The sequence below is a fragment of the Alternaria burnsii genome (genome assembly GCF_013036055.1).
Source record: "Alternaria burnsii strain CBS107.38 chromosome Unknown 697, whole genome shotgun sequence".
NCBI classification, from domain to species: domain Eukaryota; kingdom Fungi; phylum Ascomycota; class Dothideomycetes; order Pleosporales; family Pleosporaceae; genus Alternaria; species Alternaria burnsii.
The window spans coordinates 232,057-259,722 of record NW_024066120.1 but is presented as its reverse complement, the minus strand read 5'-3'; the positions used below and the strand labels follow the sequence as shown (position 1 = coordinate 259,722).

Sequence of the window (27,666 nt, the reverse complement as noted above, 5' to 3'; positions counted from 1 at the left end):
CCGCCTCTTCCGCACCAAGGGTCTTGGTGATGACGTTGTCTGGTTGAGCAGGCTATGTGCCTGCTGGGAGAAATGTGATCGCATTGAGTTTCTGACCTCGTCGGTTGAAAGGCTTCAGTCCATGAAGAATGCGCTTGTCAATCTGCTGTGGTCAGTAGACTTATTGCTACGGGATGGATCGTACATGTGCACTCATGAGTTTGCGCTGAGAGCAATTGGCTTGAGCGGCGCAGCAAGCAAGGTCGCGGTTAGCTGCATGACTTCTAATTATGTAAAATTTTTAAGTGTTTCCAATTTCGCTAATCTTCTAACTACTTTCGTCTTTCCAATGCTTGAGGTGGCTTCTTTGGAGATGCCATCGGGTATGACGCAATCGTGACTCGCATCATTATGATGGCTATACAGGGGTGATGCAGAGCCCGCGAGCAATGAGGCTCCATTCTTACACCTCGAATACTTTCAATCCTTTGTTGGTAAACGTACAAAGAAGCTCAATGCGGCGTTTGTGGGTCATGGCCCTTGGTATCTCCGCCACTACCCATCAACCTAGCCACTCCCAGACCCTCATTGTACACTGAATACACTTTGCGCACGAATAACCCCAGTTCTCTGGAGAAACGATACCGGATCAAAAAAGCGCGATAACGGTATTTGTTGTTTCATACATCGACGGTACGTGAGTTCACTAGCCGTCTGCGAACACAATCCCACCGACACGACTGTTGAACTCTCTCTTCCACAAGGGCATCATTGATCGCGACAGTGGATGCTCGTCGTCATATCCAAACACCTCGAATACGACATCATGATTCGCAGCGATGGCGCTCGCACTGATTGACCCGTATTGTCGTATGATAGCCGTGCGCAAGTTGAGCAGCTTGTCCTTGCGCCGCACTACAATATTCTTGAATAGAGCCCTCAAGGACTCCTCAGATGGTTGTGGAAAGTTCGTGTTGACATGCAACTCCTCCATGCTGTCCGGAAGCATGTCGCCCATACACGGGATGTCAATGTGTCCCCACGTCCTTGAACCGTGCGGAACGTGCGCATCGCGGCCTTGTCGCTGTCCGCTTTCCAGAGGTGGACCACAGAAGCATTCAACATCGACCTCCAACTTCTTCAGCTTCGTGAAACGCAGAAAAGAGGAAAGACCATTCACAACCTCGCCATGCAGCTCATCGATGGTGATGGCAAGCTCAACAATGGTATCGCTATTGTAGTTTGCCAGCGCCTCAAGCATCTCGCCAGCATTCCAATCATGTTCAAGACCGTCCCATTTCGTTTGGTGGGAATATTTGAAGACTTCAAGAGCTGGTGTATTTTCTAGGAAGGCTGAAAGACCGGTAGCGTCCATACAGCAATACGCGAACTCAACGCGGGTCAGCGGGGATTTGGTAAGTGGATTCATCCAAGTGAAAGGCACACCTCCCCAATCCTCGTCGACAGCCACACAACTAACAGCATAAATATTTCTGATGCTTTTTAGTGCCATGAACGGCGCGATGCATTGTAAGCCAACTCTGACATCGTAGCCTTCCTCCACGAACGGTAAGATGGTTTCTAGTCGAGCCAAGGGCTTTGCGCGGTTCTCATTCCTATTGGACATGGCAACGAGTGATTGAACATTGGGGACCAGAGCTTCGGCACTTTCGCCTTCTCGAACCTCATGCCACCTATCAGGCAGTTGCAGTGTTTTCAGGTTGGGTAGAAGACTCAACAAAGCCACAGTCGCATATAGTTTGTCCATGTTCGATTGGTCGCCTGCACGGTCTTCTTCCAGGATGCGGCTCCACCAATCGTCCTCATCGGCATCGGCGTAATACTCGGCATGTCGCAGCAAGTCTTTGATACTTTGCATTGCTTGCTCATCTTCGCGGAAACTGGGTACACCGATATCGTCCGGCATCTCGTCGTCTGCACGGCGATCCCAGAGGGAGAGTGTTTCAATATACTCAGCAATGATAGGATCGCGGGCAATATCGTGTATAATTGACAATGTGTCGCCGCGACGAGTCCGAGTCATGTTAGTGGTGTGGTTCCAGGTCCTCCGTAAGGCATTGTGCTGACGAACTTGGTTTGCAGCCCGCCCATATACAGTCTTGCATGAGAGCACAAAACTTTCGAGACCACCAGGTGCGGTGCGATCAATGATCAAGTCGAGAATCTCTGGTGGAAGATCGAGGAGGCCCATGGTTGTATCCTTTGCGGCACCGCCGGCGCCGGGTTGACGAAAGATAAGAGGGGTAGCCGGGACTTTTGATAGGCAAACAAAAAAGCGACACACGTGTGGCTTTAGATGCGGATGTTGTAGTTGACGTATGCTACCGTGAGTCAGGCACACGCTGAACGGAAGCTACTGGGGTCGGCTCTCGAACAATTGCGCATGAACGAAATCTAGAATTGCAAGAGCTCAGGGTCTGGGTGATATTGAGAAGCGGCAAAGAAGGTTCGAAGGCATGTTAGAGAACGGCAGTCGTTCATTGGTCTCGGTGGCAAAGCCCTTCTTGTCGTTGTCTGAACTCTGTGGTGGGGTAAGCTAGATACCCTTTGAGGCTAGTCTGTGCAAAAAAAGACGACTACTTCTCCCAGCACATGGAACCTCGCTAAGATGATACTAGCATGGATTTTTGCGTTTGACATCACGTTGCACTGATATCGAGATATGCATGGTACGATTAGTAAGTGCAGCGGACCCGAATACTTGTCCCTCCCGTCTCTCGAAGAGCTCAGAAACGATAGCATACCTGGGAAGGATATGCGCGGAATGTTACGGAAGAGTTCAAGAAGAGAAATGTCAAAGCTGGGTCTCGCAAAAAGCTGCATACGGAGACCTCGAGCTGTTTCTTCCTTTATCAAGGTTTTGAGCATTGCTTTCGTGGGGTGCAAACTCCATACCGGTTCTTTTATCATGCCAGGGATGTGCATTGATATTCCACCGATCAGGACAGCCATTCTTAGTCCCGATGAACTCTTACAACTCGGAGCCTAGTCCTGAAAGCTAGTGTCCAATGCAGACAGGTAATTGAAGGCATGTCGACAATGCTTAGGCCAGAAAGGTTAGGTGTTCACTGACTTCAACGTCATGTGGCCTGTGGAACTAGGGCGCGGTATTTCGCTCTGCGAAAGCATGAAAGGGTTATCAACAGACTGAACAGGAACCGATCACCAGAGATATCGCCGATGTCGGCAACACCTCATGCACGAGGTATACGTCGAGAGAGTGAACGTCACTGCGTATAACGTACCATAGTAGAATTGCGACGACAGAAAATCTACAGATCGCTGCGCCAGCAACCCCTAAAAAAAATGACTTGCATATACGTGTCCCTAGCGGACACGGGTCATGTAAAGTGCACAAAATCGTACCGATATAGGAATGGTGCGGTCGGAACCGCGATGACGCTCCAGTCCAATCATCGCGCTCGTGATAGTTGGCTGTACAATAGGTAACGCAATATCACACGACAGGAACAAGATTTCGAACAAAGCTCGATAAATCGTACTTGAGCGCGTTTGATCAAACATTCCACAACCACTGCATGGAATGCGGGCGGCCGCTGTGCATACCCCGGTCAATCTAATCCTCGGGATATCCTCCGTCCATCTCGGTATCAGGATGCAGCACGGCCCAAAGTGCCAGATATACCCGATGACTTTTCCTACCCAATCTGCAATAAGATGGACATGGCAAGATCCAAACCCCTAGGTCTCTGGGTTGCGAAATAAGACTGGATTGCGCAATCATTACGGTACCATATATCAAAAAGCTTCTCAGCAGAATATGAAGGGACCTCGTGATACAATTGCATACTGAAGAGCGCAGCTACATCGGCAAATTTTCACTCCGATGCATAGTAAGTCAGAGTAATCATCCGGCTAAGCCTCATAGCACATCCTCAGAGGTTCGCATTCGAAAAACCGATCTCCTTGCAACTCCCTTTCCACTTCGTTTTACTCTTGTAGTCGACCATGTTTTATCTCGCGTTGTTTCCCATGTTCCTTCTACAGTTTTGTAGGTATGCAATGATTTGAGACTTCAGTCGGGCAATATAGCGTCGGGTAGTAAGACCGAGCTTGCGACCCTGTCGGTAAGTCGCGACGTGGCCTCGCCCCGCCACTGCTGAAGACGCCACTGTTCGGCCCTGGTCTACAGCATCATCATCGCGTCCTGCCAGCCTGAGCTTCTCGAAATCTTCCAATGGCTGCGGGTCTACATTGTGAAGCAAAACTGTAGCAGACTTGGGCGATGCCTCATCTACCCAAAAATCTTCCTCAGCGGTGCGTGGTAAAGGCCCGTGATAAGGATAAATATTGCAGCAGCCAGCGACGTCTGGGCGACTGGGCCGGCGGTGGCGCTTGAAAGTCCGCTCGATCTGCTCGCCAACAGACAAGGGCGTGTAGTATGAAGATGCTTCTGTGAGTTCTGTCGAAGACGGCAATGTTGACCGAGACTCATCGAGAGATGTTGCACCCGAGCGGGATTGAGGAAGCGACGGCTGTACGCCCGTGCAAGAGTTGAGGTTCGGCAAATGCGTCTCTTCGATGTCATTTGGTCGTAGATTGTGGTGCTCGCGCGACAACCTCCGTGGTCGAATGCCAGGCTTGCAGAGTACGCAAGGCTCGATACCATACGGCTCGCAGTAAGTACCGGATAGGGACATATGCTGGCTTTTCCCATGCTCAGTGCTGGAATCACCAAGTCCTGTAACCTGCTTCCTTGTGGGATATGTTCTGGTGTCGAAATGGCTCTACCAACGAAAAGGTGAGCATATCTCTGAGTCCTTGACATGTATTAACAACATCACCAGCCAAACGATCTTCCCATACCCCTTGTCTGCGTGGATAGTAGTCACCGTACGCCAAAGCGTCGTCATCATGCTCGTGTCCATGCGCGACAAACAGCTGCTCTTTCGCAGGTCGCTTCACGGAAGTCTCTGTCGATGATATGCGAGAAAATGCTGGGAAGGCATTGTGTGCGCCTTCGGAAGAATCCCTGGTATTCCTTGGGCTGTATTCAACTTCATCGCTGCTGTCATCGTCATGGATTACCCCTTCTTTATGGAAGGTGGGTTTCGGTGCGCGTCGATGGATGTCATATTGGAACTTGGTCTTCCCTGTTCGCTTCTCGTCGATGTATCCAGGAAACTCATCGACTGCCTTTTGTGGCCGACCACGCCTGTTCATACAAAACTTTTGAATCTCTGCAGGAGTAAAGAAGTCAGATGGTAACAATCGCCCGAATTCTCGGCCCAACTTTCCGACTGCTTTCTGTGACTCTTTGACTTGTTTGTCGCTGCCAAAGATGCGTGTGAAGGTTATACCAGCGATGATCCGATCTGCAAAGCCGAGATACACTTGAGTATCTATGAGACCTGGGCGATGTAAAGCTTCATTTAAAGAATCAGGAGCGTTCGTTGTCACGATGACGATATGGCCTTCTCGTGATCCAGGTCCATCTAACGTATTAAAAAGACCACTTAGAGTGACCTCTGTCCTTGAGGGTTGGGAAAGCGACGTATTCATCTTTTTTGGATCCGCCTTTTTAACTTTGACCTTACTAGGCTCCGTGTCCCAAGTGTCAGTAGATTCCGATTCCGAGCTCGTTTCATCGCCTTCGTCACCAACGTCAGTCTTCGGCACCATTGTGCGCTCACGTACAATACCTGCGGCATCAATATTTTCAGAGAAGCTGACGCAACGGGGTGGCAAGTTTTTGACTTTGTCCTGCAGGACCGTGTCGTCCATGCCAGCTAAATCGATGACACAAAGTGGAAAATTGTAGTGGCTCGCAATCGCCGTAGACAAATTTGTCTTACAAGTACCGGCTGGCCCATAAAACATGTAACCTCTTCGGTATAGTGTTCCATTTTGCCAATAGTAATCCTCTGTTCCCTCACCCAAGAAGACCTGAAGATCCGTCAAAAGCTCCTGTTTCTTCCGCGGATCCATATCGATCGTCTCCAATCTACGCTTCCTAGAAGTGTTATTCACAGTGTATCTAGCTGAGACGCGTATGATCTTTAACAACGTCATCTGGGCGTTAGTGATTTCGCGAACATCCCGTAGCAAGGCTTCGATAGGCTTCCTACTCTCCCACATACATCGTGACGTAAGCTTTTCTTCATAGTGCCTGGCGTCCGGTTTGTATAGCAAGAAGGGCACACCTCCATGGAAGAAAGTAGGGTAGCCTGCAGAAGCGATGAGCTAGTAGCTATTACTCTCATCAGTATCGGCAGTTTTTGTCTCGTTTGACAAATCTTTCCATTCCAAGTGTTCAAAACTAGGAAGCCAGGCAAACAGGTGATTGGAAGGCTACTTGTTGATCCATATCAAAAGGTCAGTGACAAGCGCATCCTGATGATCGAGCTCGACAGAATTCGTGAGATTTGAGCTCAGCCATTTGCATGTTGCGCTGCCATATTTGTGGGTGGGGACGCATAAAGCAATGGCCCAGACCAAGAACTTCAAGTCTAGGCCCGTGTTGCTATCGATCCACATTCGAATGACCTTGAATAGCGGCTTCTCCATGCTGCTCGCGATTGACGTATCCAAAACGGTCTCAAGGAAATTACTTTGTCGCTTCGCTATACGGCCCTTGGTTTGCCGCCACGAGTCCACTCGGCGATCGTCGTCGTGTGAGCTATAATCACTCATTGTTGGACTGGATGAAAGCGACTGAAGCCCGAGGCTAATGGACGTTACAGGGAGGGACGGGTAGAGAATGCCGTCTGGTTTAAAGGAGTGCTGTGATTTGAGCGATGGATTCCAGATTCTGTGATCGTGGTTTTGAAGCAGAGAGTCGCTGCAGTCAATATACGACCAAGGTGCTGTAGAAAATGTAGAAAAAGGAGAGTCTATCAAAGGTCAGTCGCGAAGGCTACAGTGTATCATGCTCTGTCTCCGCACGCTGCACAGAACCCTGCGTTGATAGTCGCGGAAATTTGGGCACATCCACCTGGAATCCATCGTCTATGCAGAGCAGCTTCTGCCCGCTCGGACTGCAAGTGACTGGATTTTGTAGACTAGATAGTCATCGCTAGCTCGTTCAGAGACAAACCATGACGAGTAAGTAATCAGTTCGAGTCGTCTGAACATGATCATATTTCTCAATAGAGAAAAAAAAATGGTGCTTCTAGTCGTGGGTAGATATCAGACAATAACCCAGAGCTGGATGGAGTTTCCAACGCGTGTCTAATGAGACGCGTGTGTAGCAAAGTCGAAAATAATGGTGCGATCGCAATTGCGGTATTTCGTGGAGGCATATTCGGGAAATACAGGTAATCATTAGATGATTGGCTCGCCTGAGTTCAAGAATATCGAGATGCAGGTTGTCAGCCGAGGCTGAGAGCCTTATGACGGCATCCACCGGACCAGTCTACTTGGCAGTCAGCTAGCTTCCAGCTGAGGCTGAACGCTTTATGGTGGTATCCTCCGCGACCGTCTACGTGGCAGTCAGTCAGTACTGAGACACTCTCGACAGCACGATATATCTATACCATCTACCACGTTCATGAGTCAGATCAGGACGTGATATCGCCATACGCTCTCTCTACTACCTCACAGTCCTGGAAAATCGCGGGCCTTATCTAGTCCCACGTATATCCTGGCCGGTCTTACAAGACAAGAATACACCATCTTTAAGACTATCTGGATCCTGAGAGTGACTCTTCATCAGCATGCTCTACGAGTACGAAACGTTACCGAGTGCTCGATCCATCCGGATCTTAACGCTTTGTCCCGCCGAACAGCATACCGATGCCATCGAATGTATGATCGAGACAATAGAGCTTGAAGAAGCCTCATACGATGCTCTATCTTACAGCTGGGGCATGAATGAAGACGGCGACTCTTCACAGGACTACGAAATATTCATTCACGGTAATCGGAAATGGGTTACTAGGAATCTATTCGAGGGATTAGAGAGAATCAGAGTCTGTGATAAACCTATACGTATCTGGATCGACGCCGTTTGCATCAATCAGCAAGATAATGTTGAGAGATCCGTCCAGGTCGCCATGATGGCAGATATCTATGCTCGAGCCGAGAAAGTCCTTGTCTGGCTTGGAAACGGTACTGAAGAGAAGGAAGAGCAAGTTACGCTGGATCTGTTCAAGCGTATGAAGAAGCGCACGGAACAGGTAGAGCCGTGGAAGGAACCAAACTTGCCAGATCGAAACTGCTTCGTTCTTCCTCTCCTTAGCGAGGACTCCTTGCTCTGTTCTGGCTGTGTAGCATACCAGCAGAGTGAATCTAGCGGTGGTGATCTCAATGAATATGACGCACATGTCAACTGGTTGAAAGGGTGTTTCAGATCCAATGATTTCCTTAAGCAAACCGCTGTAGATATGACCAATATGGCCATAAAATTCTTCTCCAGGCGGTACTGGAAGCGCCGGTGGATACTTCAGGAACTGTTTCTCTCCAATACACATTACTGGTACTGGGGCCAGCACGTTCTGGATACCTCAAAATTTCCTGAAAATTGGATCGCCGACCTTGTTGATGCAATCTGGCGAGTTGGGCATGGGCTTGAGGAAACATCAACGGATATTACTGGACTAGCCAGCGACGACTCCTTCGGCACCCGAACACTGGGGCTCTCAAAATTGTGCAACTCTCGAAACCACGACATCATGGAAGAATCAACTTGGGAATGGTTGTTGAGATTCTTTTACTCATCAGAGTGCTCTGAACCCAAAGACATGTATTATGCATTGGCGAGCATGGCCATACCCAAAATCCACATTGATTACTCGTTAACGATTGCCCAAGTCTTTCAGCAATTCGCCGAGACCATGCTGGACAATGGCGCATGGATATGGTTGTTCTATTGGGCTGCAGAAACCCCGAACAACCAGGAATCGTTAAGGATGCCATCGTGGGTTCCGGATCCACGCTTGGTACGTTATCATTTTGCAGCATACGACCTCAAACCTCCTATGGGTATACAGATATCTCAAAGGAACTCCTTAGTCTGCGACGTTCGCTGCCTAGGGGTCTTACGGACGCACGAAGAGGTCAATGTCGACCCTGACACCCAAAGGGGGATGCATGGTTTCCACGCTGTGTGGGATGATCTCTTCCGGCAGGTCTGCAGCTCACGTGAACCATCAGATGAGATCTCGGAGGTTATTTGGCCTGGTCCTCTAAAGCTTCGGATCCGCCTTGATAAGGCACATTCTGGTGATATACTTTGCTCGTGCTTAGAGAAGCTGACATGGAGCGATGTATGGATAATCCTGCGTCGCAAGGACGAGACGACTCAAACATACGAGCTTGTTGGGGCGCAAGAATCACTTTTTGCACTCTTAAAATCGATACCCGACGAACAGCATAAGCAAAGTTTTTCCAGATGCCCCAGAATCAAGGTGCGGATTGTTTGAACAAACCGCCTACCCGAGAGGACGACCTACCCTGGGCTGAACATGAAGAACGCGCTACTGTAGCGCGTTAGCGCACCCCACCAGCCATTCCACCTGGCACGAAACGCATTAGTCCAACAGCGCCAACATCGCCAATCGACAGCGACCCGCGATGAAGGCGATATTCCGAGTTGCGCATATCCTGCTGGTACTCTCACTTTCCTCCCTACTGATCTATAGCGTTTACTACGCGTTCGCTCTATTGCGGCAAGATCAGCAACAGCTTTCGAAGCTATCGCATCCCCAGGCGGTCAGCGACGAAGGCGGCGCCGAAGACGTCACCGACGACGATGGACTGCGGAAACCGTCACCACAGGAAATAGTACGTCTGTCCTAGTCACAAGGCAGTCTAAACACAAGAATATTGATCACATACAGGCTCATTCTATGAACACAATGTGGGATTACCTAGACGACTGGGACGAAGATCATTGCATCAACGTCTGTGAGGCATCGTGGATCGCCTGCCAATTGCGGAACTGCGGACATTTACCGTACGTCAGACAGCAAGAGCTTTGATTGTCCGCACTACATCGCAGAGTACATCAATAACGGCCGTGTGGGGTTGCGTGGAATCGGGAGATGGGTGTTTAATGCCGCGATGCCCCACTGTCATTGTCAATATGGTTAAGAGCTAGACTTGATTTATCAGATTACCAGCAGCACTCCAAATGCTACCATTCGTCCAAGATATCCAGGAACGCAGGAACCTCTTTCACGGAACCGGGTGAATAGCCCATGAACATCCTGAACCTCAGGAGGCTTAAAGGAGCGAGAAAACCCTCGCCGCGGTTCACTTCTACCAGTGGTCGGCAGTGCAATCACTCCAACCAACATGACCTTCCTAGTTCTCGCTCTCGCGACCATGGCCCCGTCTGCGATGGCCTTTGAGTGCACACGCGAACATCTGCAAAGTACAGCAGACTCGTACGTCGACCTAATGGCAACAGGCCAGCACGACCGATTCGAGAATCTCGCCTACTCAATGGAGTACTTTGAGAACAACCAGACGGCCTCGATCCTCGGCGGCGTACCAGCCCTCGGACTGACCATTGACTTCCACCGCTCAATCCTCGACACAACGCAATGCAAGACCATGACCGAGCTCATCATCACCGACCCCACACATCCATATGTCATTCACACCCAAATGACCCTAGATACCGAAGGCAACGTAAACCTCATCGACAGCATCGTCACCGGCCAAGGCGACTGGGCCTTCAACGCAACAGGCTACCAATACTGGAACAGCCAAGAATCCTGGCTTCCCATCCCGCCAGCCGCACGCGACACGTACAAGGTGGTCAAAGCAGCGGGGGAAGCCTATGCAGACCGCTGCAACGACATTACCGTGCAGGTCCCCTGGGGTGTACCCTGCACCCGCCTCGAAGGCGGTGCGTATACGGGTTACAAAAACCTTTCGGCAAACACGTGCGATCAGGTGCCGGCACATGTCCCCATGACAAATCGCAAGTATGTTGTGGATGAGGCGATGGGTGTTGTGGATGTTTTTATGGGTATATTCACACGGCGAGTGCGTGTTTTGTTGATGGTTGTGGGATGAATGGTACTGGTGTGTATTGCATCTGTGGAGCGTGTGATCGAGCGGTGCGCTGACATATTGGTAGATCCGGGGATTGGAGGGAGGTCGTTGCGTCGCCGGCAGATGAAATTTGAGTGATGGGGGGAGGAAATGGCGTTGTGGGCTTTTGTTGCGCCTGATTTCTGGGTCAGGTAGGACGGTGGAATAGGAAACGAGGCGGGCTCGGGGTCGAAGATTGTCTATTGAAAATGAATGGGGCGACTTGTAGGAAGATACTTTGAGGCTATATACAGGAGTTTTGTTAAGGGTATAATGGCACGAATTTCGCTGTATGTTTTTAGGGTAAGTTTGCCAGTTGGGGTATCACTTTAGGCAATACAAGCTTTTTATGCGTCCAAGACTCATAGTTACAACTAACAGTGAGATCCTCGGATAAGTGAAAACAGCATAACCTCTTCAATCACCCCTATCACGTAGCGCTCTACCACACGCGACAAAATGTCACAACTATCCACAGACTCTCGAGCCATTTCCTGAACCAACACCAATATGTACGGCAACTACTTCTTCCACGACACCAAGAACCAACATCCTTCACACCACGACCGAATTCCTCCTCGACCTACTATTCTCGCTCACCCAACCCACAGCCCTCTCAAACCCATTCTCCCCCCTCCGGAAATCCCTCACCGCCTGCTGCACCTCCTCCCTACTCGTAACCACAAACGGGCCGTACTGAACAATCGGCTGGTCCAGCGGCAAACCCGCAACCAGGATGAAGTTTGCAGCCACTTTTGCATCCGCGCTGACGCTGATGAATACGCTGTCCCCCTCTTGTTCAAAGACGGCCATGTGGAATTGTCCGATTGATCGCGACGGAGATTTGGCGTCGCTGCCGTTAGACACTTGAATAACGCCCTCGAGGACATAGGCAAAGGCGTTCCAAGTCCGCGGTAAAGACTGGTGCAAGGAACCGCCTGGTTGCACGGTGAAGTGCAGGTACCAAACTGGAGTGTAGGAGAGTTCCTTTTTGCTTTCGACACCAAATGCTAGGCCACTTATAACTTTTACATGGACTCTGTAAAGACGGGGGAAGAAACGGGCACCTCGTCAGTTATTGCACATCTTTAATCACTTCTCTCTCTCTCTCTCTCCTTACTTTCTGAACAGAATGTGGAAGAACTTACCTGCCGCCATCTTCCACCGCTTCAGGAATCTCCTTGGCCTTGAGATCTCGATACCTCGGCTCGCAGTACTTTAATTCTTTGGGCAAGTCAACCCACAACTGCATGCCTACATTGGGTTCCCCGTTGTCGTTGTGGATGGGTATCTCGCTGTGCATGATGCCCCTCCCCGCAGTCATGAATTGCAAGTCTCCAGCCTCGAGCGTGCCTCTGTTGCCCGCGAAGTCTTCGTGGTCGACGCCGCCGGAAATGATGTAGGAGATTGTTTCTTGGCCCTGCGGAAAGTAAGTGATGGATTGTTAGCAGTAACAACACGACGATGTATGTTGGCTTTGGGGAAAAAAGAAAGAAAAAAGAGGCAAGGCAAGTGCAAGGGTAAAAGAGATGGTATTGTTTACGCGATGGGGATGGTCGGGTGCACTGGCATCCCTGTCGTTTCCAAAGGTACTGTTGAAGTGATCTAGCATGATAAAAGGGCTCAGGTGAGGTAATCTGGATAGGCCGATTCCGCGGCGTACGCGCATTCCGACACCCTCTTCCACTTCGGCGGCGAGGAAAGATTTGGAGATTTTGCGTGGAGTGTTTGTGGTGTAGGTTTCATCCGGGATAACGGGTAGGCCGCGGAACATTGTCGTACTAGAGTTGCTGCTCATGTTTCTGGCAGAGCGATGGGTCCTGCTGGAGGATGGTGCCGTCTCTTTTTTGAAAGATTGTGCGATGCGTGAGAACATGAGGCTGTTGTTATGGAGGGTTGATGCGGTGATGCTGACCCAGTCGATGATATCTCAAACAGAGAGTACGATATCGACATTATGTATCCGAGTATCGTGGTCATGTTTGGGATGTTGGTAAGCAGAGCGGTGTTCGTAGTGCCGAATTGCACAGTCGTGGTTGATAGAGCAAGTACCAATCGTGTGTAATGCGCTCGGATGGTACAGCAGCCGTGTGACAAACAGCCTTGTAGAGGGCGGAATTATCAGCGCAAGTTCCGCGCGCTACCGGGACGAGACGCTCGTCAAGCCGAGAGAGTGCACAGGCTACGCATCTTGCAACAAGACGTTTGCAAACAGAATAGGAGAAGCGCGGCGACAGACAAGGTGTACGAACGCACATTGGGCAGATGTGAGGAAGACCATGTGCCAAGTGAATGCTGGGTCCGATTTACTATCACTACTTTGATCTCATGGATCATAAGTTTACTATATACCTGCAAGTGAGCATTACTACAATCATTTTCCCATACGTTACAAGGTTGGAGGCTCATGTCGCTTTACATCAAACGCATCATGCGGTACACGTCCGTCGCCATTGCAAATCCTCCGCTTTCATACTGAGTGTCGTCGCTTCCAATGCCGCTACTCGAACGCCAAGTGCTAGGGAAACGCCATATTATGGTACAGAGAAGAAGAGAAACAAGTAGATGCAGTGCAAGAAAACAGAGTACGGTAGAAGCAAGGGGGTATTCTGGGGGTATCCATGGTGCGACGGCTGAGAGAGGTCGCACGTAAGAATGTGGGTGTGTTGCGACGAGTTTGATCGGGGGAACGAGGCGCGACCGGAGAGCTATCGGCTAGTCTCTGCTCACCTGTACATGTTAGCACCTCTGTCTTCTCGTCTAATAGCATCCCAAGACTTACCGGTATCCCCGGCCTCCGCGGGTGCCTCTCCTCTCGCGGTAGTCCTCGTGTTCTTCAATGACCTCGACGACATCATCGCCCGGTACACGATGCCGTCCCTCGACGATGATGCTCCTCGCTCTTGGCGCCGATTGCCTCCTCTCCTCGACAATAATCTGCGACCGCCCACTATTCCGTCTTGGGCTCCTGCTAATCTCGCGCACTTCAGACCGGCGTCGCGAGCTGCGTCCGCCATGTGAATTGCGTCGCCTTTTCACTACAATCTCTTCCTCTCCCGCCATGGCCGTCGTCGTGCCCGTCCTATTGTTGGTGTTCATCAGCGACTGAATGAGCCAGCAGATGAGGAGGAAGCCGGCCACGCTGCCTAGGACTATGCCGACGACGGTGCCTGGCTCCGGGCCGGAGAGGTTGTAGTAGGTGGGTATTATGCCTTGCTGGGTGTATATGACGTTCTGTCGCTTGGCCATGGGCGCTGTCTTGGGCGCAGCGAAGACAATGGCTGGGACGTCTAGAGCAGGCTGTCGGGGCGCCATGTTCGCAATGGCACTGTAGTGGTCGCGTACGGCCGGCATGGCAAAGGCAGTCGGGTATGCGACACTGGCCGCGAGAATGCGCGCTCTGGCAGCGATGTGGTGGCGGTGGTGTTGAGGATTTGGCGTGTTTGGGTGGGCGTCGTCTGGGGGAACAGCAGTTCCTGGCCTGAGACCGACGATGCCGGCGCTAGTTGTGGGGGTGCAGGGCAGATCAATCTTGTGTGGGCGCGCAGCACAACACAAGACAATGCTGAGGGAGGGGAGATAGATCAGGAAATGCAATTGCAGGATGCCGAGAATCCGTCAAAGGTAAAAGAGGAAAAGGGAAAGCAGGGCACGCTTGCGTGAGATTTGACACAGCGGTGCGCTGGTTGACTACGACGCCATGATGCAATTATTCATCGCAATATGGGGGCTGGGGCCCAATAATAGGAGGCTGAACCCTCAACACCACTTCCCGCACCGCCCAACATCACGACGTGACATACCCGGCGGATCCCGCAGACACGGCTCTATTACTGATCAAAGCATATCCCAATCAGTACCATTGTCTTTCCTATCGCCATCGCCGTCGTCATGTCAGTAAAAGCCATCCGCAACGCTCCGCGGGAGGCGCAACGCCTGAACTTGGACATCATCTTGACCTCGCAGGAACAACCTTGCTTTGCACACTGGACAGGCCGGACCGCGTGTACTCTACCCGCCAATTCTTGTTTTCCTCTCTCGCTCGTTATTGCTTCTGGGGCCGCATCACCCTGCAGCAGATCCTGACTTTCCGCACATGCCTCCCGGCCAATTGCGACGGCTTTACGCGCCGAAGCCATACAGCGCTTGCAACGTTGTCGCGCCCTCACGTGAGGGCTTTGGTGGACGTTTCTGCCTTGGTGATTTTCTCAGTCGCTCGTCCACGCTAATAATTGCAGTGCATCTCTCCATAGTGGCGAAGTTCATACGCGAAATCTTTTGAGTGCTTGCATGGAGGCTGCGTCCACACTTATGTGGTGACTCTACCAGGCTGTGAGTATCAGTGGTGAACCTTAGATGGGGTAGAAGCTGCATTTCCACGACTCCAGTTTTAGGAGGCACGCTTTAGCCTCAAACACTCATTCATCTTGCGCATACATTGCGCCGGATATTCTGCGTTACGGCTCTACGCGCCGATGCCGTACAGCTTGTCGCGCCCTCACGTGGCCCACGTAGGCAGGCAGTCACAACCACAACACCACGAAACCCACGATAGCGGCTTCCAGCATATACCAATTCTTCCGTTCACAACGACGCTTTATCTTAATGGTCGAAAGCTTGCACTCGCGGTGCGCACCTTGTCTTCATGCAATATAGGACAAGATGCGCACTGCAAGCATAGGCAAAACAAGTGCAATCATAACATCTCGCTAGCATCTACCCTATAAACAGCTAACTGACCGGTACGCTACTTGAAGTTGGCTGAGCAGGCAGAGAGCCTTGCCACCGGCAGGATCGTTGATCGGCTTGCAAAGGTGGCTGCCATGCAGACCTGATTGGTGTCCGGCGCTGAATACTTCGTACAGTAAGACGACCAATCACCCATGCCGAACAAACCAGCCATAGGCGTCTCCTCCACCCACCTTATCTTATACGCGAGGCCAAGTCTCTATGAGGCGCTGCAAGTAATACGCCATGTGGTTAAATCGCCGGATCCGGGTCTCAGCTGATTTAATCTAGGGTCTGACATGCAGTTGTAAATACGGGGTGCGGCTTGCGCTGATCCAGCCGACTTAGTACTTGAGATTATGAGTCCTGTACGATGCCAAATATTCTCCTGATGCACTGTATGATCCTTTCAAATTGTGTTCACTGTCCCTACACATCGTCAGTATTCTAAGATGTCTGAATCATCCCTTCAACATACCAATGGTGCAACCAAACTTCTGCTAAGCGATGACCACCAAGCTGGTTCTCAAGAGAATGGGCATCCAGGTGTCGACACAGAGGGCACCGCCACTTCTCTAAGTAAGCTTGTGGTGACTCTTGATCAGCCACCTACAGATCTGAGATTGTCTACCGAGACAGCGGATGAGCTGACTCCCGTGGACGTTGAATCGCACGATCTTGACGATAGCGGCTACATATCGGACGAAAGTTGTAACTACGATTCTGCACAAGAGGACTTCGTGCCAGGAGAATTTGCACGAGAAGACCTTGCACGAGAAGACCTTGCACGAGAAGACATTGCACCGGTCATCGAACCAACCATCAAAATTCTGGACAGATATCATTTCCATGAGCAGCCATCGGAAGGAAACAGCGTTCATCTTATCGAAGTTTTGCAGGTCCTCCCAGACGACGGAGAAAATACTCTACCATATAGTCGTCGTATGCAGTTACCGTTCGGAACCTTTCCGGACAGAGCAGCAGCGAAGCCGAGCCGAGTTAGAATACGTTCTGCGCGTTTGACAGCACTTCTTGATCTCATTGCGGAGAAAAGTTGTGGAATGCACCGCACATGGGATTTGCGAAAGACGGAAAAATTGAAGGATGCTGCGAAACTTCCAGGAAGCACCTCAGTCGTTTATCTGTATCCATTCAAACTCTTCGTTCTGTTCGAGCAGGATATAAGGAAATTCGCGCAATGGTTGCGAGACGAACGACCCGAACATCCTGAGTTCAGCCAGTTTCCAGAGGTTTTCTGGACACCTGCCACACTGGAAGAGCTTCTCATATTGATCGATCTTTTCGATGTCCAGCTGTCGAGCGTCTTCCAGCGGCGCCGTAATCTCCTCGGGGAAGGAGGCTTTCAGGACAGCAGTAACGCTATGATAGAATTTGCAGATTTGTGGCTTCTGTATGAGCCCGGACAATTAGTCTATATGCGCCAGTCTGCTGATACTGTTCGACCACGAAGCCCACCACAGCTCTGGCAGGTCTTGCAATACTCGGGTGCTAGGAAAGTGTTGAACAGCGAGTCGAATATGAACTTGAATGATGCCTACAGTGACACTGCAGGAGCAGGGAGCAAGGACAAGATGAACCGATTCGTCCTCAAGGGCTTTACCTACGATACTGACGAACAATCCGGCACTTGTGTACCCATAGAACAAACGTTGAACATACCACATTGGAGTGGGTTCAGGGAAATTCGGAGTTTGTTTGCCTTTCCCGTGGCATTCTGCCGGCCCAACTTTGAATTTCCAGACGCATCGGGTGAAAAGTATCTGGAACGCCTCAGTTTGGAAGGTCAGCGGATGTGCGAACTAAAGCAGGGCATGATCAAAAGCTATAAAGGCCCTGGTATCGACGAGTATGGGACTCTATGGCAGGTAAGATCTATACTTGGGCAACGTTCTTGACAACAGGGCTGACTTGTAGATTGGAGTACGATTCTGAAGTCATAATCGATTCGGAACGAGCCCGCCAAGATGCTCCGGAGCTTTTCGGCAATGGCAGATTAGGCATATCTACTCTAGGCATGTTGTCACCCTTCTCAGAGGGAGCCTCAACCATTTCGCACAGCATATCTCTGGAGATTGGGGACACTAGGGAAGTGGAAGAGGACTACTGGATGACTTCAGGTGATTCAATGATTGACAACATACACGACGACATCACGATGGAATGGCAATACTTCAAGCATATTGGTGATACCAAAAAGCTAGCAACAGTAGCCCGGGAGCTCTCCAGTTTCGACGTCAAGAAGGACCTCAAATCGCTCGTGATACTCCCTAGACTTGTGTGTGGCTTTGTCCTATCGGCAAGAACTTGGGCCAATCTCGATATCGGAGGTCTGGACAATCACCGTTTCAAGAAAGAATTATGGGATGAAGTCATGCTTCAAGACGGGCATAAGCATTTGCTCCTTGCTGCAGTGCAGAAATCCGCAAAAATCGATACCACGAAGCGTCTACCTATTCATGGTAAAGGTCTGGGTACTCTTATTTTGCTCCAAGGACATCCAGGTACCGGAAAAACATTCACAGCTGAGGCATTGGCTGCCAGAACTGAGAGAGCCTTATACCCGATCACACCTGGAGAGCTCGGGAGTGAAGTTGCAGTTCTAGAAAGAAACCTAGATCGTATCTTTCAACGTGGAAGGAGGTGGGATTGTATTTTGCTGATGGACGAGGGTGACGTCTACCTGACTGCGAGATCTCGACAACCGGACGGTACGAACGATCGGAATAGAGTGGTCGGTGTGTTCTTGCGTCATCTCGAAGACTACCCTGGTATCATAATTATAACCACGAACTGGGCTGAGCAACTCGATAGAGCTGTCAGAGATCGAGTAACTTTGCCCTTGCCATATCGGCCTCTGAACCGAAACGCCATCACTGAAATCTGGAAACGCTACAGTCTCATGACAGATCAATTCCTTGGTGACAGACCTAAAGAACAGCGACCTCACGTTGAAATCGCGGAGAATACCAGGGAATGGGCGGTGAAACAGTACAACTTATCCACAAGCACAACGTCAGGCACGTCAAAAGACACAAAAGACACAAAAGAACCTTTGGGAGAAAGTCCATGGACAAGTGGCAGACAAATCCGAACAGCTTTTCGCTTGGCTATATTCATCGCGATGCAAGACAGAGTGCGCCAGAAGCACCATCACCTCGTGATCGAGGAGGGAAAGAAGCCGGAAAAAGACAGGGAAACGATTCTTGAGCCGAGACTGGCAGAAGGCGATTGGATTACAGTTGAAATAAGACACTTTGAACAGGTGTTTGAGCTGTTCGGTGCATTTGCCAAAGGACTTAAGGACGGAAAAAAACAGCCCGAACGTGATGAAAATATATCGTACGACCGCCAGGACCTCACTTAGCGCAACCCTCACAATCCAGCGTTCTTCAGCGCCATCATGTGGCAATCTCCATAGCTACGTCAATATATCATGCTGTTCATCACAATTACCTTCGTTGCTCACGACGTTGTTCAAATAACTCTGAGCGGACATTGCAATTTTGATCACCCGAATATCGATGCCGACTTGTTTAGTGGAACAAAAACAGTTTTGGAGATTGCACCTGCACGACCGATGACGGAACTCATGTTTACATATATAGAATTGAAACATGTCGCAACTAATCGAAAGCCCACTTCATGCCAAACTCAGCCTCAGAACACTCGGCTTCACGGTCGCCTCCAGCCGGTACCTCGTTACACAGAATATCATCTATTCCAAAATCCCATCCTTGGCGATCAGCCACGATTAAGAACAACTTGAAACCCAATCGATTGTTTTCCCTGTCATCTTTAACGACGTCATATAATGGCATGATCAACTGCCTGATATCGAGGCTACGTGCATTTGATCCGTCAATGAACAACACGACTTTGTGCGTGGACTGCAATTGCCGAAGGCGAGATACCAGCTGGCTTACGGCTTGTTCAGTTGTCGTAGCCAGGTTATTCGAAGCCGTCTCACTTGAAAGCTGCCTAAGCAGGTCTTGTGCTACTTGTAACACGTTGTATTTGGCTTGACAGAAGTGATATAGCTTAGTGATATCCGTTGATGCTGGCTCATCATAAGTGACAATACTAGCCATGAGGTAAGAAAGCACATCCTCATTGCGCTCGAACCATAAGGAATCGTACGCTACAAGGACGGCCGATGTTTTCGACGAAGCCCAGGATTCCAACTCAGAGGATTCTGTGAGAGCGACGATGCGGTTCCAGTCTTTGTTGGTGAAGTCATCGGAGTCGTCCTCTAGCTTCTTCAATCTGTATTTAGTACTGCCCACTAAGTAACCATCTAGATTGACAGAGCAAGATGAAAGGGGATGTTCCGATGGGTCATTTTCCGTCTTTATGATGGGTGTAGATGGAGACGACGAAGCAGTGCGACGCGAGTCTATCCGAGTCCCGATCGGATCAGGATTGGGAGGAGCTGGGATGGGTTCTCTAGGTATTGACGCCATTGCGTCGCACAACTTCTCATCTGGGCTTGGAGGAGTAGAACCATACTGTCGCATAAAATCAGGCCAAGATTTTGTTGCTTGCAAGATAACATTGATGATGGGCTTGATGAGACCTATCCGACGTCCGTCAGAATCTATTCACTGTCGCTCTTAAACTTCTTCCTTTTTCTTACTATGATTGTTAAAAGTGGCTCCGCCTTGAAGTCCTTGGATATAATTTCCATCACCATTGTTTATCTGACTGCTTGCATGGCCACTTGTTGCGACATTATGACCACTGCCGGTGTGTTGCTGATTCACACCCCCAGTTCCCTCATCAGGAAGGGATGGTTCCATGTCCACCATTTCCTGAATTGCCGCTTGAAGATCCTTCAGCTGATCCTCGGTCGCGTTGCTCATCAACTTCAACTTGACTAATGCATCGATGTTTTTCAACATCTCTGCCATGAGTTCCTCGACTTTCTTCCCTTTGCCGCCGACTATAGCTCGGGCAGCCTTCTTGTACCGGTCAAAGGATGTATCATTCTCCTCTCGTATGACCTCTTTGAAGAGATCACGGATGTTTTTAGCTTGGGTTTCGCATTGTTTCACGGCCTCATCCACTTCGCGATAGACGGAATCATCAAGCCTCTGCTTGCTCCTCAAGTTCTCTTCCGTGAGCTTCAGAAGAGTGACAGCGAGTGGGAATCTTCCATTGACTTGTTTGAAAGCCTTCGGTAGGCCTCTGGTGTCCTTGGCAGCATCGTAAACATTCTTAGCTTCTTTGACGATTGTAATCACGGACGATACAATGCCAAGAACGAGCCCGACTTCTGCTCCGGACATTGTACGATCAAACTTGCTATATAGACTTGTGAGTAATGACGTGACCGGACTTGGCATCAGGACTTACACAATGTACAATGCTTTCTTGAAGTAAACGTGGGGAGATTGAGGTTGAGATCCAAGGCTGATACTATAAGTGAGGTACAGTTTCTTATACATGCATTTTCCGCATCCAGCCTGATGATGAGCCTTACGTTGTGTGGCTGGCTGAATTGATGCTTTGGTCGCTGACTGCATTCCTGGAGACTGCTTGGAAAGGCGGGTCTAGCAACTATTGGCCTAGCAAACTGCAAGATTACCGTCTCGTTGCATGTCAGATTTAGATACCTACAGGTTGATAGGCTCGTTTCTGCGGGCAGAGTGCTTACTCTTAGAACGTGAGAAAGGCTGAAATGACAGATCCTGGTAGGGTGCATCGGAGCGCCATGTTCATGCACCACAGCTTTCTCGTATTGCATTAGAAATCTGGTGCGGAGGACTCGATGTTAAAGGCTTGCGAAGCCTGGCTAAACAAGACATGGTATAGATCTACGTTTGTCTACAACCCAAAGGAATTTGATTGGGAGGTAGAACGGCTTTCACACGACCTACGCGGCTCGCGCCGCCTGCGATGGCGGGGCAAAGGACGTGAACTGGGCTCTTAGAGAGGCCAACCATTTCCATCGCAGCAGTTTTATCTTGTTCTATGTATATGTCGGCATCACATCCACAAGCCCCTTCACTGCAGGCTTAGGCGAACCGGACTCCCTTGACTACCCCAGCTCTACGTGAAGAACTGCAGCCGCCGCGAAACCTGCGCGATATGCTTCAGATGCAGTGAATGTGACTACAAGCCTCGTATTCGGCTGGCGAATAGCTATTGGTGTTCGTTTTGGCCCGCAGCGGCAGCGAGGGGCGCGTCAACACGGTCGCGAGCCAAGCGACATGTCATCGGACGATCGTAAGTTCGTGGCAGAGGGGCTGGGCGGGACGATGTGCCAGACTTGGAAAGGCAAAGATTAGTGCTATTACGCGTCAGCGAGTTTTTCCAGTGCAGTGTGCTTGACGAGTGACAGATTTTGGTTGCTTGTAGGTGCTAAACCATCTGCCATAACGCACCAGGAACGCGGCCCGCGCGAGAAATGCCCCACCTCTCAGACACAGCCACCACTGGCTCCACCGCCTCGCCGAAGCCTGGTGCACCAAGGCGCAAACACCAGCTCCTGGCAAGCACTATTGAAACCTTCCTGATCCCCATCACTGCGAGTTTATGCAGAGGTCTTGTTGGTAAAGACTGGCATCTGAAATTGGCTGCTGCGCTCACTCACCCCTGTATAACCACATCCGGCGACGAGGTAGGCCAGAGTGTGTCCTGAATTAGTCCATCTACTGGGGATCAGCTTCTCCGTCTACCGACACTTCCTTTCTGAATCAATGCGACGCTTTATGCTGTCGTCTGCGCCTCAATGCGGAGATCTGATCGGTCAAGATGGACATCTGCGATTAGCCACTGGATTCACGCATCCCTGCGTGACATTAGCATAGCCTCACCCACAATGCAGCCTAGTGTCAGTAACTACAGCTTCTACCGGCAATCAGGTTCTACATCTCTCGTCGCTCTCCACCCCCATCCCCTGGAGATCTTTGACAAGCGTTCAACTCAACGTTATCGTCGTTGCTGTCCAAAAAATCATTCACGCCTCCTTGCGCACTTCATCCGCTCTCTACTCCAGAAAGCGATCTTCGAATTAGAACCACCGCAGACTCACTGCGCCGGCCCGTCTGTGTATGAGAACGAACATGGAAAGAGACTCGCATCGTACGTTCCGCGAGATCCATGGGAGTAAAGAGAACCTGGTCTCCAGCGTAAAAGATATCCTGGAAAAAGCTCTAGTGGAAGTTGTGGAGGATGATGCGCCTTTGAACCTACGGTTCATCACACCTTATCAAATAACCACCGGCTGGCCGACAGATGAGAACTGTTCCGACTATGCCCTTACCTTGCCAGGTGAACTCCCACCTGGTCAAGAGTACATATCTGTCTCGTACACCTGGGCCCATTCGCAAGAGATAGATGCATCGAAGCCTATATCAGATTATCGTATCAAGGATCGAGCCACTCCAGATGCGCCATTCAGATCAATCAACTGCCCCACTATGATATTCCACCGTGCATGGTGTTTCGCGCGAGCACACAAAATTCCCTACATCTGGATCGACCAAGAGTGCATATACCAGGGAAACGCAGAAGATAAGCAAAGGCACCTGCAGATCATGGACAAGATATACAAGAGAAGTAAATGGACCGTTGCCGTCTTGTCGACAGAACTCCCCGACACCATGCTCAGCGCCCTAGCGCTGATTCTGCAATACAGCCATCAGCGATTGTCATGCCCAAATTTTGGAGATTGGCCAGGTGGTATTGATATCCGGCCGCTTTACGATGAGTTCAAGAAGAACGCTGTCAAGATATTGTCCTCCCTATATTCCGATCGATGGTTCACACGCGCCTGGACATTCCAGGAAAGGCGTTGTGCTTCAGCATGCGTATTGCTAGCTCCAGTTGGGAACAAGAGCGATGCGGTCGCACAGTTGTCTTTAGACTGGATTGGAAGCGATGTCAGCTTCTCATTTCGCCATATATTCATATTAATGAATCCCCCCAATGTATGTACTCAGTATCATGCTGACAATGTGCATGAGGTTTTGGTGGAATCCTTCTATCACGGGGGGGACCTGTCAGGACGTTCAGCAAACTGGCTGCTATTTAGGGCGATGGAGAGATGTGACAGCCTGATCTGCTCAGATAGGCTCACAATATTTGCAAATGTTTGTAGCTTCCGCTACAAGCTGAACTCCACAGTATTGAACGACGCAAAGTACAGCTACAGTACTTGTATGCTTGCGCTTATAATGGCGAATGAAGTCGAGGATAAACTTACTGTTGATTCAACGGAGACTTCTAGGTCAGATGTGGATTTAGACCAGAATTTCGAATGGTATTTGGGCCGCAAGCAATGGTCTTTGGACGCCAAGCGAGCTAAATAGATACCTGACTAGTCTTTCTAGCAATAACTGCTTCTACTATATGTATTCTTTGTCGAGCGTAATTACGTTTCCCTCCATGACTTGTGGTACATCCCGCGGCCCATTACCTGATTCCAATGCCAAATACGATGTCTATCTCCGGGATTGTCATCGACTACAACACCTTACATGCAGGTACCCACCCTCGCCTCGAAGCATCTAGTAGCATACGCGACATTGTACATCAGAACCACGCAACTCTTGAAAGACAATTAATCTTGGTTTGGCGGACAAAGTGCTGCCCGTCACGAATGTGCTCTGGCTTGGGTCAGCTCGTGGACCTCACGGAGCTGCGACTAGGGTTATTCCGCGTCTTTGGCAGTGCGATCGAAGTCCTCTTGTTTAGTGATCGATTGTCCCTCTGGTTCTGACTTCACAACGTTCGAGTAAGATCCAATCAGGCTCTGCTCCTGCCGAGTGAAGAGCTCGTTATGGTCAAGATGGTGTAGGATTGCGGATCGAACGAAGCCAAGATTGGTTGGCTGCACGTTATCCCGCTTTGTCCGAGTGATGATTATCTCCAAAATCGCCTCGCTAGATAGATCCATACGCGCTAATCTCATCTCACGTGAATATCGTAAGCCAGCCAAGCGCGCAAGCGACGGCGCCGAGCCTTGTGCAACGGACAAGCATAGTGGCTATCTACCGTGGCTTCCAGTACCTCGTCGCAACTAAACCGCGAAGACCGACGTCGCCGCCTCGTGCAGTATCTCCGGTCGAAATGAAACCGAAAGGTGGGAGTGATACGTTCCCGTTCTGCTGGATACAGTCTTGACGAGTCGTGATTCGGATGTAAGCGTGCAGGCCAAGCCAGAATCTCCGAGTCTCGAACCCCACGAACCAGGGTGGCCTGATAGCTGGCACCAAAACCTTGATCTTGCATGATATAGCATCTGTGGATGTCTCTATCATTTGGTGTATAGCCGCCCAGATCCGGTTCTTCCAGAATGAGCAGACGAGCATATCGCCATGTCTCCATCTGACGCTAGCCTGGAACTCCACACTATCGATTTCAGTACCTGGACCTTTAGCAACAAGAGAGAAATCTACGACAGAGTCGTCGCTCAGGTCTGCGGTGCTGCGCGCCAGTATGGCTTCTTCCACGTTCACGGCCACGGCATCCCCGTTAGCCTACCACACGGTCTAGTAAGCGAATGACAGCGCCGTCGACCGAGACAGTCACTCTTTTATTGAGGTGACCGACAGAGGAGAAACCTGGGTTTGCTTCCTTTAGGGGTCATTCGTGTCCGGATCTCCGGAATTTCCTTCAATTATCAGCTTGGTTTTCGGTTGGCTGCTAATCCCGTCTGGGTGTGGCGTAGTTTGTACACCAATCAAGTTGCACATTAGGCGCAACCGACCCCATGGGGAGCCATCCCCGCATCTTGGCTCTCGTGGCGGTCTCGTGGCTGTCTTCGCCCTCGCTGGGCGTGACTATGTTACCTGCTTGTTCGATTGATTCCAAGAAATTTCGGGCCAGTGGTGGCCGAGGGTGCCAACATATAGAAACCTAATACTCACACCCCTTGTACGGATCAGCACTCTTCCTCTCCCTTCTTTCCTCCTCACCAACATCGCCTGGTGGACTCGCGCACCGCGAATCTTCTACCCATCGCATCAGTCCTCTGGTGTAGTTGACCGGACTACGGCCTCAGTTCCCTTTGGCTGAGATCGCAATGGCTACGGTGCAGGATTCCGCCAAGATGGAGTCGGTGCCACGGCCAGACTCTTTCGATGCGGGCGTTCACTCGACGCAGCAGCAGCTCGTCGAGGCTGCGGCCGCCGCCTCTGAGTCGGAGACCAAGCTGCCACGTGGGGAGCTCTTCAAGCGCTACCGGCCCGCCGCCATCTATTCCGGTCTCTTATCCATGGCTCTGGTCATGGAGGGGATGGATGTCGGTCTCATCAACAACTTCTTTGCCCATCCCGCCTACCGTCGGAGGTTCGGTAACACTTACAACGTCGACGGCGACCTGGTTGTGTCGACACAATGGCAAACGATCATCGGCGCCGGTAACAACGTTGGATCGATCATCGGTCTCCTGATCAATGGTTATCTACAGTCTCGCTACGGTTCTCGCAGGGTGTACTTGGTAGGTCTCCTCTTGACAATGATATCTGGAAACCCGCTGATCATCTTCTCCTTTAGGGCGCGATGGTCCTCATGGCAGCCACCATTTTCATTCTCTTCTTCTCAACAAGTGTAGAAATGCTTCTTGTCGGTAACATCTTGTGCGGTATCCCATGGGGTATCTTCCAAACCCTTACCACCGCCTACGCCGCTGAAATCGCTCCCACCGCCATGCGTGGCTACCTTACTGCCTGGGTATCCATGTGCTGGGGTGCTGGCTCGTTCTTGGCCGCAGGTGTGCTCAAAGGCACTATCACCATTGAAAGCGACGCCGGCTGGAAGATCCCCTACGGTCTCCAGTGGATGTGGATCCCACCTCTTTTCCTTGTCGCGTGGTTCGCCCCCGAGTCACCATGGTACCTGATTCGCCGTGGCAAGATTGAAGAATGCGAGAAGAGCCTGCGCCGTCTGGCCCGCCCAGGACACTACACCGAGCAATCGATGCGCGAGACTCTTGCCCTCATGAAGCACACCAATGAGATGGAAAAGATGGAAGCCGAGAACGCTAGCTATGCTGACTGTTTCCGCGGCGAGAACAAGCGCCGTACGCTCATTGTCTCCATGGCCTGGATCATCCAGATTTTCAATGGCCAGTCCATCACCAACTATGCGGCACAGATGCTTCGCGCTATCGGTATGAGCGCCACCAACGCCTTCAGCTACACTATGGGTATCCAGTCAGTCAACATCTTCGCCACCGCGATCGCTATCTGGATGATGGGCTGGGTTGGCCGCCGTACCTTCTACCTCTACGGCTCCGCGTCCATCGGCCTCTGCATGCTTATCGTTGGCATCATGGGTTTCGCCGTGGATTCCGCCACGGACGTTGCCATCCCCGTCGCCGTCTTCCTCATCTTCGTCCAGATCGCTTTCAAGATCTCTCTCGGCCCGACCACCTATGTCATTGTCGGTGAGATGGCCTCGTCCCGTGTTCGTGCTCAGACCATCGTCATCGGTCGTTCCCTCTACGTCTGTGGCCAGATTGCTGTGCAGCAGCTCAACCCTCGCATGCTCAACAACGATCCCACTGCATGGAACTGGGGCGCGAAGACTGGCATGTTCTACTTTGGCTTTTGCTTGATCTGGGTGATCTGGATCTTCTTCTTCCTTCCTGAGACCAAGGATAGATCCTTTGCTGAGATTGACTACCTCTTCAAGAAGAAGACGCCCGCCCGCAAGTTCCGCACTGCTGCCATCGACTGTAAGTTCCTGTGTCACCTTCCTTACCACTTTGGCTTCTCGATAACTAACTCGTTTTCTTAGTATTTGAGTTCACGCCAGAGGACAAGCTGCAAGAGGATATTGGTGAGAAGAGTGCGATACAGACTTCGCAGAGAGAAGTTGTGTAGCCAGCGCGACGCTAGCTGGCGCTCTTTGACATGATGGTCTATGAGTCGTATTTGTAGGGATACAATACCTGTGCAATGATAT

The 27,666-nt window shown here is 50.6% G+C and overlaps 9 protein-coding genes across 9 annotated transcripts; 5 read left to right on the top strand and 4 right to left on the bottom strand.

The window, feature by feature from the left end:
• Window positions 1-685: 685 nt before the first annotated feature.
• On the bottom strand, window positions 686-2,191 carry GT037_008901 (uncharacterized protein; the record flags this gene model as incomplete). The annotated part of the gene is made up of 1 exon (XM_038933948.1): window positions 686-2,191. The coding sequence occupies one exon, from the start codon at window positions 2,189-2,191 to the stop codon at window positions 686-688; it is 1,506 nt and encodes a 501-aa protein (XP_038783293.1).
• A 1,783-nt stretch (window positions 2,192-3,974) lies between these two features.
• GT037_008900 (uncharacterized protein) lies at window positions 3,975-6,654 on the bottom strand (the record flags this gene model as incomplete). The annotated part of the gene is made up of 3 exons (XM_038933947.1): window positions 3,975-4,716; window positions 4,859-5,965; window positions 6,317-6,654. 3 exons carry the CDS (start codon window positions 6,652-6,654, stop codon window positions 3,975-3,977), a joined length of 2,187 nt encoding a protein of 728 aa, XP_038783292.1.
• Window positions 6,655-7,676: 1,022 nt separating this feature from the next.
• Window positions 7,677-11,099, top strand: GT037_008899 (het-domain-containing protein; the record flags this gene model as incomplete). The annotated part of the gene is made up of 5 exons (XM_038933946.1): window positions 7,677-8,900; window positions 9,670-9,744; window positions 9,801-9,867; window positions 10,271-10,895; window positions 11,051-11,099. The coding sequence occupies 5 exons, from the start codon at window positions 7,677-7,679 to the stop codon at window positions 11,097-11,099; spliced, it is 2,040 nt and encodes a 679-aa protein (XP_038783291.1).
• Window positions 11,100-11,559: 460 nt separating this feature from the next.
• Window positions 11,560-14,358, bottom strand: GT037_008898 (uncharacterized protein; the record flags this gene model as incomplete). Its single annotated transcript, XM_038933945.1, has 4 exons — window positions 11,560-12,043; window positions 12,153-12,424; window positions 12,668-12,884; window positions 13,787-14,358. The coding sequence occupies 4 exons, from the start codon at window positions 14,356-14,358 to the stop codon at window positions 11,560-11,562; spliced, it is 1,545 nt and encodes a 514-aa protein (XP_038783290.1).
• A 1,826-nt stretch (window positions 14,359-16,184) lies between these two features.
• GT037_008897 (uncharacterized protein) lies at window positions 16,185-19,117 on the top strand (the record flags this gene model as incomplete). The annotated part of the gene is made up of 2 exons (XM_038933944.1): window positions 16,185-17,618; window positions 17,675-19,117. 2 exons carry the CDS (start codon window positions 16,185-16,187, stop codon window positions 19,115-19,117), a joined length of 2,877 nt encoding a protein of 958 aa, XP_038783289.1.
• Window positions 19,118-19,376: 259 nt separating this feature from the next.
• GT037_008896 (uncharacterized protein) lies at window positions 19,377-21,038 on the bottom strand (the record flags this gene model as incomplete). Its single annotated transcript, XM_038933943.1, has 2 exons — window positions 19,377-20,326; window positions 20,387-21,038. The coding sequence occupies 2 exons, from the start codon at window positions 21,036-21,038 to the stop codon at window positions 19,377-19,379; spliced, it is 1,602 nt and encodes a 533-aa protein (XP_038783288.1).
• Window positions 21,039-22,817: 1,779 nt separating this feature from the next.
• On the top strand, window positions 22,818-24,065 carry GT037_008895 (uncharacterized protein; the record flags this gene model as incomplete). The annotated part of the gene is made up of 1 exon (XM_038933942.1): window positions 22,818-24,065. The coding sequence occupies one exon, from the start codon at window positions 22,818-22,820 to the stop codon at window positions 24,063-24,065; it is 1,248 nt and encodes a 415-aa protein (XP_038783287.1).
• Window positions 24,066-25,073: 1,008 nt separating this feature from the next.
• On the top strand, window positions 25,074-25,262 carry GT037_008894 (uncharacterized protein; the record flags this gene model as incomplete). The annotated part of the gene is made up of 1 exon (XM_038933941.1): window positions 25,074-25,262. The coding sequence occupies one exon, from the start codon at window positions 25,074-25,076 to the stop codon at window positions 25,260-25,262; it is 189 nt and encodes a 62-aa protein (XP_038783286.1).
• Window positions 25,263-25,780: 518 nt separating this feature from the next.
• On the top strand, window positions 25,781-27,584 carry GT037_008893 (substrate-specific transmembrane transporter; the record flags this gene model as incomplete). The annotated part of the gene is made up of 3 exons (XM_038933940.1): window positions 25,781-26,197; window positions 26,254-27,436; window positions 27,499-27,584. 3 exons carry the CDS (start codon window positions 25,781-25,783, stop codon window positions 27,582-27,584), a joined length of 1,686 nt encoding a protein of 561 aa, XP_038783285.1.
• Window positions 27,585-27,666: the final 82 nt, after the last annotated feature.